The 13,292-nt window shown below is 33.4% G+C and overlaps 1 protein-coding gene across 1 annotated transcript; it reads right to left on the minus strand.

Moving 5' to 3' along the window:
* Nucleotides 1-1,368: 1,368 nt before the first annotated feature.
* Nucleotides 1,369-2,552, minus strand: LOC147408813 (auxin-induced protein 6B-like). Its single transcript, XM_086422083.1, has one exon. It carries the CDS (start codon nucleotides 2,470-2,472, stop codon nucleotides 2,011-2,013), a length of 462 nt encoding a protein of 153 aa, XP_086278209.1. The 5' UTR covers nucleotides 2,473-2,552; the 3' UTR covers nucleotides 1,369-2,010.
* Nucleotides 2,553-13,292: the final 10,740 nt, after the last annotated feature.

The raw sequence follows: 13,292 nt of genomic DNA on the forward strand, positions 1-13,292 counted from the left end.
TTTATGTGTCTCTGATACATGTCCCTAATCATCTCAAGTACCGGAATCGAGTCAAATTTCAAATCAATGGGGGGTACGGGGTACTTATCAATTTCACTTTGATGTTCAAGTTAAATTAACGAACTAAAGAAAATGGGATTAGTTGGGCTTTGGCTTGTTCTGAAAATTCCTTAATTGTGTGTTCGTCTTTAACTATAAGCTACGTGGATTAGTTTTTGCTCCCTAATATTTTCCTTCAACTAATCAAATTTTGAAAGATTGGGCACTAATAAGAACAAATCACGAACTCTGTTTATTAATTTAGATGAACAATCCAATCAGCAAACAAGTCGGTGTGAGTAATCCACACATCTCTGGAATTTGTCATAAATTATTAAAAATCAAATCCTTTTTTTTTTTTTTGATCTCCACCTTCTCATGGCTCTTGACTATTGCACTTTGATGCTAAATTAAGATCAATTCACGAAAGCAAAATAAAGAATCAAATCTTTTTGGGTCATTAAATATGACTATATTTTGTGAATTTGAATTCTTCATTTATAGACTTCATATGATTGTTATATCTAGGATCTAAGCCTACTCCTTTTCTCGAGGATCTGAATCTAACCCTAGATAAGTTTCTACAGATCCAATTGAAGTGCACGCTCTTTGGTAGGGACAGTGAGACTGGACATGCTGTTCAATTTGAAGTACCTCAAGGTTTATGGCCATACAATCTGTGGAGGGGAAAAATACCCAGCCAATAGGATTCCGCCACATATAAACCTCCGTAAAGAAGAGTGAACATTGACCCTGCAAATCACACGAGATCAATACGAGTTGTCGAGAAATCAGTGATCAAATACTTAATTGAAGTAGCTATGTATAATGAATAATCAAGGATAAAGAAGATCTATCCTACGGCAAAAACTTTATTTATAAAGTTTTCGCGGATCCAATGAAAATATGAGAAAATTCTTAGTATAAAACTCGATGAAAATACTATTAAGTGTTCCTTTTTAATTTGATCGTCGGAGAGATTATAGTGCAAGTTTCATTTCAACACTTTCCTTATTAAATTAGTAAGGATTCAAATCTTATTAAGGATCGTTATGGATTACCACATTTGCAATTTAACACCAAAATCTTCTAGATTTTATTGAAAAACTCGTATTCAAAAAAATAAAAATAAATAAATAAAAATTTGAAGTGTTAAAAATAACTTTAAAAAAAAATTTCAGGGTTCGGTGGCTTCGGATCATGTTTTTGGATGCCACAATGTAAGACCACGATGACCCTTGAAAAAAAAAGGATCGCTAATTTGATGGGACATTTATTGCGTATCAGTTACAGGGGATTTTAATTTAAAATAAACAAAAAGTATAAGTGAAACAGAACAATTGCGCGACTCTCTTGGATTCACGTGGGGTGGTGGGAACCACAACTCTCTGATTTACAGTTTCTTTCAGAAAATTCAAAATGAGAAAGAAATTTAAATAATAAATTCACATTTCGATAATAATAATCAATCATAGATACCACGTTCGAATTTCTCCACAAATTCGTTGATTAAGTAAATAAACACAGAATTCACAGAGAACGAGACCCAATCAACCCGATTCATCTCTCTTCTCGTTTTTTTTGCTACGAAAACACTCAGTTTCACCTCTTAAATCGTTATTTGTTCCTCCAATTCAAACTCGGGACGACTCGGTGGGACTCGGTGGATACCCCATTTGCCATCTCCATAGATTCTCCGGAGCAAAACTGACCCGCCCATTTGAATTTTACAAAAAAAAAAAAAAAAGATCAGACCCATCAACTCGTCTCCCTCAAATGGTAAGAGAAGTACATAAATTAGTAGCCCAACTAGGTCAACTCAGTCGAATCGGTTTTATATCACTGTGCAACTTCGTTACAACGGTCAGTACTCAGTTTAGTCACTGTAAGGCCCACGTTCCCGAGTCACTTTTAACTCAGACGAGCTAATTCTCGGAGTCAGAATCAGAGTTTTTGCCCCGGACGATTCGCTTACCAGACAGATTTCTCAGCAAGTCCATGAAGAAGTGGTCGATATTCAGGCCAGAAATCAAGATTATTCCTCAAACCCACGTGGCAGTACCTCTGGAAGTCCTCGAGGTTCACGAAACGTCCCGAGTTACTAGACTCAGATCTGGAAAGGAATCGGAGGATTTCTTCGAAGAGTAACTCGTCGCATGGAATCGCTAACGGTCCTTGGTTGGTGAAGCCGTACTCTTCTTCAGCCTCGACGAGGAGTTTCTTGAAGACAGGGTGGTTCAGGTACGTCGCACGCACAACGAATCTTCTACAACCGGTTCCCACAGTGACCGCCACGTGTCCTGCTGGAACATCAGATGGGATCCGCCCGGACATGCGAGAGGCCAATGTGGCTTTGTGACGCCATCTTCGGAGTAATTGCCGGAGTCTGACAATGTGCCGAATTTTGTTGCATTTTCCGATGCCGGCAGACATTTTCCGTCGAAGAAAGCGAGAAGGAGAAGATAGAGTCGTTTTTGGGTGACTTATTGGCTTTTCTTTGTAGGAGAGGAGAGATTGAGAGGGTTTGGGAGGGAAGAAGAGGGTACAATATATAAAGGTTCGAGTACTAAAATACCCTTGCTTTTGGATATTATTACGAAATTGGTAATCCGTTGATGGAACTTTGTTTGAGTTAAGAGTTAATGACTACTGGGTCAGGTCAACCAAATCCGAACCAAACCTTTTTTAGGCAGTAAGGTTTTGACCCATTGGATTGAGGTTTGCTTTCTGGGTCAGTTTGGATCAGACTTGGGTAGGGTTTGAATAACCAAATCTATATTAAATGAGTGATTTTTTTTGTTGTTGTTGCTGTTATGTATATTTGATTTTATTCACATGATGAATATAGTAAAAACGAGTCAACTAAAGGTTCAATTAGGTTAGCTGGCAAAGTCTTTAGGTGATGATACCGATAACACCGAGTTACTAAACTCATCAGAAATAAGCTTCGTAATAAAATAAAATAAAATAACTAATTTCAAAATCAACAAATGTTGGGCGCGGTGGCCAAGGCATCACTCCAAAAAGGAAAAGGTTTGAACTCAAGCCCCTTATTTGACCATGCACTGGGATTTATCCTGGCTTACCTGATACGCGTGGTTTGTGATGTATTGCGTGTACGCGAGGGATTTGAGTGAGATATTGTGTTCTAAGAGGCTAATTGCCTTGTCCTTAACAATGTAAGTCTTAAGTTGATCATTAAATGTCGGGAGATATACTATAAAAATTTTGATTAAATAAAATTGACCTAGCATATCAATTTTTCCTTATCAAAATTATATAATTAGTTACCTTTTATTTATTTTTAATGAGGCAAATAAAAGTTTGTGTCCCACAAAATTCTCAAGATATTGAGGTGATTTAGATATACCCTTTCACATTTTGGTGAATATTCAACATAACCCACAATTTTTTTCAAACTAATGGTATACCCCTTGACCTCATTATACTCTAATGGACTAACTAATGTCCTCATCTTCAACTTGTAGTTAAAAAATCATTGAGTTTTCTTTTAAAAATAAATTTTTTTAACCGATAAGATAAACTTTTTTTTAACTAATTTCATCTTTACCCTTTAATTTTATTTACTTCAAGCTTCGAGCCTCAAGCCAAGATAGGATTAATTTTAGGAGAAGTTGAAAATGAAGAAATGTTGGGTAAAAAAGAATTTAGAGTTTTCTACAAAGTGTTAATGTTTGGTTAAAGTCAATAGAATAGAAATAAGTTGATAGATTAAAAATAATATGCAAGAAGTCTGAAGATAATGTAAATGAAAGATTTTAGAAAGAAATATCACGGGTTTTTGGCTATGAGTTGAAAACTAGGGTATTTAGGTCATTTTCATTAGTCTATTTGAGAAGATTCTGGTCAGGGGCATGCCATCAATTTGAAAACATTGGGGATATCTCAAATATGTATTGGAGGGATATTTTTAAATACACAATTTCTTTTTTGAAGAAGGTCCCTTGTCTTCTAAATAGAGACTCTGATATATATATATAAGAAGATGGAATACCTAAGAACCAATGCACTATTTCTTTATTCGTCGATGCTGTAACCTCTCATTATTTTTCTTTATCCATAGTTTACCCTATTGTATTGAGAAGATAAAGGGTGAACTGTGAAAAGATGAATATGACAGAAAATAAATTATAGGCATTTTCATCATATTTTTACAGAAATGTTATCCTTTTAAAGTTGATTTTAGTGGGAACGGGCGATAATATGTCTTACTTATTATATTTTATGGCCTAGGTGCTAAGAAATTTCTTTCGGCAAAATTTATTTGGGATAAGAAAAGAAACCTTCTATTCACACCAACATTTTCTCATGATACACTAATAGATAAAATATATGAAAGAACGAATAAGAATAAAGACATACAAATTATTTGTCTATAAGGTATCCTTTGAAGAAAAAGAAAACCTAGAAAAAGGTTCTACAAAAATAAAGAAGCATTGATCCAAACCCTAAGTATTCCCTCCCTTAGAATACAAAAAAAATCACTATTTTTTGCCCAATTCTTAAACCACCCATGTATTCTTCCTTTTATGAAAATCACCCTCTATTTTTAAACCCCCAATCTCTCTCTCTCATCTCTTTTTCTCTAAATATGGATTTGTAGAAGGAAAAAAAAAACGATTGGTAAGGCATTTATCTAATTCTATAGTTGAAAATAGTAAAGCATTGGCGTGACAATAAAACTCATTTTACAAAAAAGAGTGTTGATTTTGTAATTCAATCTGATAGGATAAATAAAAGACTCACGACGTAATAGGTGAAAGAATCGTAATGTTTTTTCCCTTAGGATACACAACTACACATATTTATGAAAATGTGTAATTGTGCATCTCGAGGAAAAATCTACTATTCATTCAGGGTACACGTCAGTTGAGATTGTGAGTTGGCCTGTTAGGTTGAGTTACAAAATCATTACACTGAAAAAAAATTTATCCTATTCGTTGGTCAATGGTTTCTTATGTAATTTAAATGTGAAGCAGGGGTTTTGTGACAGTAAACCTACACGTGTAAAAGAAAGGAAAAAAGAGAATGTTAAAGTAGGTGAAGGACGAGGCGCACGAAGTTGAAACCCACCACATGTGAAGTTGGAAAAGAGAGATAAATATATAGTTGTTTAGTTTCCATCTGACGGCGACCATGTGCAACGCTACCCCACAACCCCCTTAATTATCTCATGTCCACTGTTATAAGAAAAACTAGGTTAAAATGACTACACTGCCCTTCTCTTATTCAACAATTTTTTCTACCACCTCAGGTAAGATATCAAAATTTGCAGTCCTTTTACTGTAATTTTCTTTGGACAACAAAGTTTAGCTAGATTTCTAAAACTTTGCAGTATAGTTGCAATTGCGTGAGGAAGGATACCCAATCAAAAAAAAAATTTGGTGATTAGAACTCTTGTGGGGCCAAGCTAAGCCCTAGCCCAATCTTAAAAAACTGGATTTCCCCCTAACCCACTCCCAAACCTCTATTGGGTCTGATTGACTAAGTCCTATCCTAGTGCAGACGTGCTCGAATCAAATTTGGGTTGAGATTAAGACTTGATAAATTTGATTATAAAATTTTTTTACTCACACTTATAGTCATATATATAATATTTTTGATGATATTTTATTTTTATATTGATTTCTTTTTGTTTTTTTGATAACCGGGTATCCCTGTAGACAACGGATCAAGCTCGTATTTGGACTTTAACTAATCCATAGACCATGATCTTATCCAAGGACTAGTCCCAAGACACGTGCAATGCTTGCACATCACACACATCAAGTAAGATTTTAAACCTTACTAAGGGTTGTTTACTCAAATGGATTATTACCATATTAGCAATCCAATACAATAGTCCTCTTAAATTTTTTTGAAAAACTTGGATCTAATTTTTATTTTATTGAACCTCCACATAACTCCCAAACTTAAAATTGAAATTCAACAATGAAAAATAATTTTTTTTTTAAATTTTATTTTCAAAATACAGATAATTATGTCCACTACTACCCAGAAGGATCAGATCATGTTTTTGGATGCCACAAGGTGAGCCCAAGGACCCTTAGAGAGGGTGAAATTCTTAATAACTTAGTAAGGTTAGTCAAACTCTTTTTCACAAAGTCATAAAATGTTGTAATAGATTGAATTTTGAAATATATCCTCTGAAAATAAATAATTCATTATACAATTGGATTATCTAACATGATATTTATATGAGCCCTGTAAGAGTGAGAATGTAAATGAGTGTATATACATAAGGCCAAGTTGGAAAATTAGGATTTAATCTATTTTACTTAAGATTAAGTTTTAAAGTAAGTATATTATTTGGTAAATATTACACGAATGCTTGAAGGAGACAACAATTTAAGAACACAATCATTGGTAATCTTCGTAGAAAATCACACCTCAACAACTATTAGGGTTCGTGCACCAAACGTGACTTTATGTCCGAATTTCAAAGTAACACTAATTAAAATCCATATCATCACCCAAATCTAAACTCTTGGATGCTATTCAACACAATCAAGTTGGGATTGAAGAAAAGAAGACCACAAATTGACTCATTAATCATTCAAGACCTCTTATGGGTCCATATGTGTGCAATGGAAGGTAGGATGCATCCCCCATTAGCCATTAAACTAATAGTGTGACCCCAGCTGTTTAGGATTTTAGGGTCACAACATCAGTGTTCAAACTTAAGCTAACCCATCCCTCCAAAAGTGATAAAAACTATTCACTTAACCAACATAAAGACATAATATTCTCTTAATTATTATCCTTATTTTGTTTTTTTCTTATTTTCTTTCCGATTTCTTTCTCTTTCAATATCTTTCTATTAATTAAAATACATTAATAATTAAAGTAGAAAAAAGTTATAAGATATAGGGAATGTATGTAGGTTTGCCCTTAAACAAGAAGAATAAATGTCATTATTGAAATTATTAGTGAAATCCAAGGTCCTTTGTTGAAAGCTCAGCTCACTCATGTCCCTCGCTTATGCTCACAGATAATCTCAGGTGGTTTTGGGAACCCACAGAAATGATGACCTGGCATCACGCCACGTGCTCCCCCTGGGCCTGGGCCCACGATTCGTTTTTGCGCGGCTGGGAAAGAATGCCGTTAGGTCGCATCATCATCACATGCTGATATGGCACCACTTACAAACGAGTCTCATGGTGGGACCCGCTTAGGTTTTCTCACCAAAAGGAGGTTACAGTTGTACGACCTTTTTCAAAGACTGTTTGCTTCGGTTCAGTCGTTGTTGATGTACGGCCGCAACTAATGAGAAAAATAACTTCTAATTTTTTATTCGATTATGATCCAATGGTAAGTATATCGTCAATGCTTGTGGTCTATCGTTGTCCCATTTTTTCAGATGGATACTTAACACTTTCATAAATTATAAAAAAATCCTTAAAAATCATAAATAGATTCCACACATCCAAGTTTGATATACAAGAGATTTTTTTCAATTTTGAATTTGATATTAAATGTAAGCCAACATTTGCTAACATTTCATTTTTTAGGTCAAGATCTTGGTTGATGCTTATTTCGAGGTTAGAAATAGTGAATTTTGAACCTACGTAAATTATGCATGAAGGGTTCCATCTATGTTTATGGACTCTGACTCTTATCTTTTTTCAGTAGAATTTTCTCTTGATTCCCTTCAAGTATTATATATCTTGTTGTCGGAAGGGGCAAAATCCTTGAGTTCAGAAAGTACGTTGATCAATAAATCATAGTGAAAAATTGAGACAAGTTGTATTACATGATTTTATTAAATTTTATAATAAGGGTACATATTTAAGGGAAACAAAAGAGAAGACAAAAATCTAAAATTTGCTTAATTAGTTGTTTGATTGATGTTTGTTGGCACTAATATTGAGTTACAAATTTATCTATTTTAATTAACAACGCTAATTATATTTAATCAATGATGAATCTTCTACATAAAACAATTGATCAAAAGATTAGGACCAACTGATTGTATATCTGAAAAAAATTTGTCGTCGTGGTCATTATCATCATTGTCATCATGATCAGGACTGATCAGTAGTGAAGACCCATTGTCCATCTCACAATGTGGAAGCAAACACATCATGATAAGACCAATGTTGATGGAGACTAGGACATCCTAATCTGATATGAGAGTCAAAGACTAGAAAAATCTACATACATTTTACTCAAATATTCTCCACTAATATCAACCAACCAAAAAGTTAAGAAAAGAAAAAGTACAGGGAGGTGTAGTGTGAAGTACCCTTTTGACTCAACCCATGACTTACCCTTACGTGTAATGGTTTCTATTTTTAGTTTTTAAACGCACAACACACACACTTTTTGCTTTTATATGAACTCACGCTCCAATCTAAAATCGTTATAAGTTTTTTTAGTCCATAACTTGGACGGTGCAGACTGCAGAGAAATCTCTCTGCTTCCATGATTGAAAAGGCCAACAGATTCACTATGGAGACTTGATGGAAGAGAGAGAGAGTCAGACTGAGTGCCCTCTTTAAGATGTACACATGGGTGTTATTATCAAGGCAAGTCAGCCCAAAGAGCCAACCACATCCATATCAACTTATCTTATATATTAAAAAAAAAAAAAAAAACCCAATAACTATAGATTGAGAAAACAAAAAACAATAACAACTTGAGAAAGCATTCCCGAGAAACCCTTGCACTCGCTCCATCCCTCTCCAACCATTTTCATTCAAACCCACTCCTACTTCGCCAATCAAAGCCAATAACAATAAACAACTTACAACTTCATCCAAACTTGCAGAAAAGATGAAATGCAATAAAATATCTTCAAATTTTCACTTCAAAAAATTGGAATATTAATGAAAAACGATCAATTTTTTATAAATTTATGATTTTATATTATTGATCATTTTAATTATCAAAATATAAACGATAACAAATTCGAAAGTTTTTAAAGTGACAGTTGCTAACTTCAAAATTGTCATTTTAAACCTACAAAATAGGCATTTTAAAATCATTGAATTTGTTATTATTCAAAGAAAAAAAAAATTAATTCATTCACGTTTTGATACTTAAAATAAACAGGTAGCTGAAATTGTAAATAACTCATTTTTAACTCACAAAATGGTAATTTATCCAAAAAAAAAATTGCATTAGAGATTTTAAACTACCACCTCTTTTTTTTTTATTACTTTTTTTTATTTTTATGTTTTATAAGTTAAGCTTTTTTTTAAAAAAATATATTATATATAAGTAACATCCCTATATATATTGTATAAAATCTTATAAATGTACTGGATGGAGAAAGATATTAGGGGACACCATTCTTTATTGGGGGTGCTACAAGAGAACGTTAGCGTGGCAACATCTCTCTAGCATTATAGGGTCTCTCTAGCTGCCACACAGCTTGTAAAGGTAGGTATTACTATATTATCTGCCATGAAATGATCTACTCTTTCATGAATATAAATATAAAATATTTTATATGTATTAGCATTTAAGTGTTCATGCACGTAAGCTACCATCCCATGTAGGCACGATGATGTTGCTTCTATATTCCAGTGCCATGGAGTATTGGCCCACATTTTTACTAAGACAAAATCTTGAAAATAACTAATAAACCTATGAAGAAGTCATGAAGAGTAAGACATAAAATATGTGAATTGAAGCACTTAGAATGGATGTAGCACTCTTGAAAAGAAGATTTGGCTTAGATGGACTTGGATAAAGAAAATTGTGATCAACCATGAATGTAACATCCATGGAGGAGTGTGGATATCGAAGACTCAATGGGTACAACTTTGGTGATGCCACAAGTAGAGATCTCGCAACCTTCCATTAATACTTTGATGTATGGTTTCCTTGAATTTGAATTTGATCATCATTGTCAAAGAGTTGTACCAAAAATTTGGGGATCACATATTTCACAGTCAATTTTATCTAAAGTCATGTCCTTTGATTAATTGGAGTAGATTTTGATATTCCATTTACGACTTTTTCAAAATTTTAACAAAAATATTAGTTGTACAGTTCCCCATACCTAGACATAAGTAAACCACTTTATTAAACAACATTATACATGAAAACCAAGTCTAAATTCTCAACTAATTAGCTCCAACTTGTTAAAATTTTATAAAATCCTTGACCACTTCTCTCAAGATCCTTCAAATACCAAGAAACATGTTGTAATATGAGAAAGAGAGTGATGTCAGATGTGGGTCAAATTATGAAAGGTAAATCTAACAAAGATTCTAAGCTGATTAGTCTCTTTTAATTTGTAAAAATAAATCTAAGACCCTCGTACGCCCCCACCGAGAAGAAGATACAGGGTGGATTAGGAGAAACCATGGGGCATGTTCTAGGCAAAATTTTGTCACGACTTCATCTGTTTTTTTGTGAATAAAATATTAACAACTCACATGGAAGTAGAAGATAGCATCACCCACTAACCAGAAACCCCCATCATCTTTCTCTCTCTCTTAGGCTTCATTATTCTAACTAGCTAGCTAGCATTTGTTTTCTTCTTTGAAAGAAGCCAAGAAGGAATATGGGGGTGTTTTTGAAAAGAACACCATACCTGATGATGATTCCACGTATGGGGTGTCTATATTTTAATAAGCCTCTCCTATAAGTATCAACTTCCACCTCCCCACGGTTGTTTGGTGGGGTGTGAGTGATATTGTCAGGTACAATTTTATATTAGCTACCTCATGATCACATTGCACAAGTTTTTTTTTTCCGGACATTTCAACTAATCTAAATCATGTTTTTAAGACTTTTTAAGTAAACTTGAAGAAATTAAATAAAAAATAATCCTGTCAATAACAGTTTCCTATCTTTTATAGGATATAATATTGTGGTGTGAATATATTTTGTAATACCAATCATAAGTGCACGGTGGTGCAAAGAGAATAATTAATGTACTCAGTTCCCCAAATCTGCAGAAAATGATTGATGGAGAAAACCAAGTTCAGCCTTATTATTATTATTTTTTTTAAATATGTTGTGCAATACCTGATAAAGTCTCTACACATTCAACATCTGTCCAATCTGGCTGTAGCAAAGAAAGATTGGGGCGCATAATTTGATGAATTTTACATAAAAGGTTCTCTCATAAATTGGAGATTGATGAAATTCGTTTATTCAAACAATCCCAGCCATAGGCCCTTTGTAGTGATGGTAGCTTTATCCATCTCTGACCCTTGAAAAGAATGAGATACTGTAAGTTGTAAAATTATATCATTATATCTTAAAGTATTTATTATATTGGTATATAATATATGATAGAGCTTTGCTACAGTAACTTGAAGTAGTACAGTGTGTGCAGAAAACCATCCATTCTGCACACTTCAAGTACACCTGGCGGTCCTACATCGAATGTTAATTCAAGTCACTTCAGCATTTTTCTATTTCATATCATAATTGTAGAAAGAGTCACCAGGAAGTTTTCAAATTTTAGGTTCTAAAATCAATTTTCTTTATATGATTCTGTAAATCAAAATCTTACATCAGAATCTGAAAATCTCTGGCCAACACCCTTCGTAAGTTTGTTTTTTATCGGTAATAGAGGGGGGGTCATATGCTATCTTAAAATTTAGGCCTTTATAGGAACTTGAATAATGGGGAGAGAGGGGCATTTCAACCTTTCTGGATCAAATTGTCCTATTGTTCTCCATTGAACTCGACTCAGCATCCATTTCCAGGCACCAGTATTTGGGGTGAAATCATTCAAGCAAAAGTAACTTGTGTCGATTGATCAGTCACCCTTGAAAAAACCTCGAATATCGAGTCATGTCACCTCATATGAAATTATCCCAAACTTTTGTCTAATAGGCAAAGTTAATGGATAAAGTTTTAATCACCTCTTCCATCATTGGCCTTGGTCTTGAAGATCCACGATAAATTAAAAGAATTTCCTGTGAAGATTTTGTATTTAAATGGGACACTATTATACAGGATGATTTCTTGGGGATATATTTTCCATTGATGAAGGAGTTGTTGTCTGTCTTAGGGTTTATTTACCGACGCTCATTGGCAAGTTTGCCGTCCATTTAAGCTTTTTTTTTTTTCCCTGTATTTCTTGGTTTAATGAATTGCGTTTTTTATCCATCAAAGAAAAGGGAGGAAATGGTTCAAAATGGGGTCAGGAACTAGGATAATCTTGAGGGGTCTATTTTTGGACATTGTGATCCTGCTTGGATGATCAGAAGCAGGTTAATATCAAACCCCATGAATGGATAGAGATGATGGCTTATACAATGAACTTGAGTTAGTTAGAATTACCGATTATCCATCTAGGACCTTATCAAATATTTCAGGTGAATCATCATTAAGTGGGTTCATTGTACAATGACTCCCCAAAATGCACTCATTGATATAGATTATAGAATATAAAAAATGATGGGCACTCTTCAATAAACTAGAGTCAAAAATATCACTCACAGGTGATCTTAACTGTTTAATGAGGAGCATTTATAGGTATGAGAAATAAATTATACTCGACGATGTTGAGTAACAAACCCTGTAAAATTCTTGATGTTATCTCTATTTATTTTTTATTATGTTCATTTGATGGTAAGCAATTACAGATGATTGTCGAGGTAAATCTCTGAGGCATAGACGACTACTAGGAATTTACTCTAATAAGTACCATCATTTTCATCACACTAGAGCATAGTAAGTAAATTCGCGATTGATTTGCAAATTAGATATGAATTAAATATATATTACTCCTCCGGATCAAAATTGTCTTTGGATTCAAAGATTCAAATTAATTCGTAGATCTTTGAATCCCAACAGCTAAATCGCAATTTGTACGTATATTCTATAAGTATTTTATTAAAATATGTCGTATTTCTCTGTTCTCACTTCAAAACTCAAGACTTAAGAGAAGGGAAAAAAACCCCTAAGTTAAAAATTGCCCCCACCGACCCACCGTGGAATTTACTTATTGACTATTCATTGTCCGATGAAATTTTCATATACTTCTCATTAATAACTTTTTAGAAACAACAAAAAAAATTTTATTGAATTTAATTAGATCATGGGACATGATGATCTTATCATTAATTAGTATATCATATTTTATACATTTCATTTACATTGATTATTAGATGGATTAAAACTAAATCTTTAATTGCGAATATACATTTTATTAGATGAACGTAATTATAAATTGTTTATTTATTTACTTAAGATGTTTTTAATTTAAATATTGCTAATTTGATTAATAAATTAGAATTGTTAGATCGTATCATATGTTA

This window comes from Akebia trifoliata, chromosome 2 (genome assembly GCF_017979445.1).
Source record: "Akebia trifoliata isolate Shusen 1 chromosome 2, ASM1797944v1, whole genome shotgun sequence".
NCBI classification, from domain to species: domain Eukaryota; kingdom Viridiplantae; phylum Streptophyta; class Magnoliopsida; order Ranunculales; family Lardizabalaceae; genus Akebia; species Akebia trifoliata.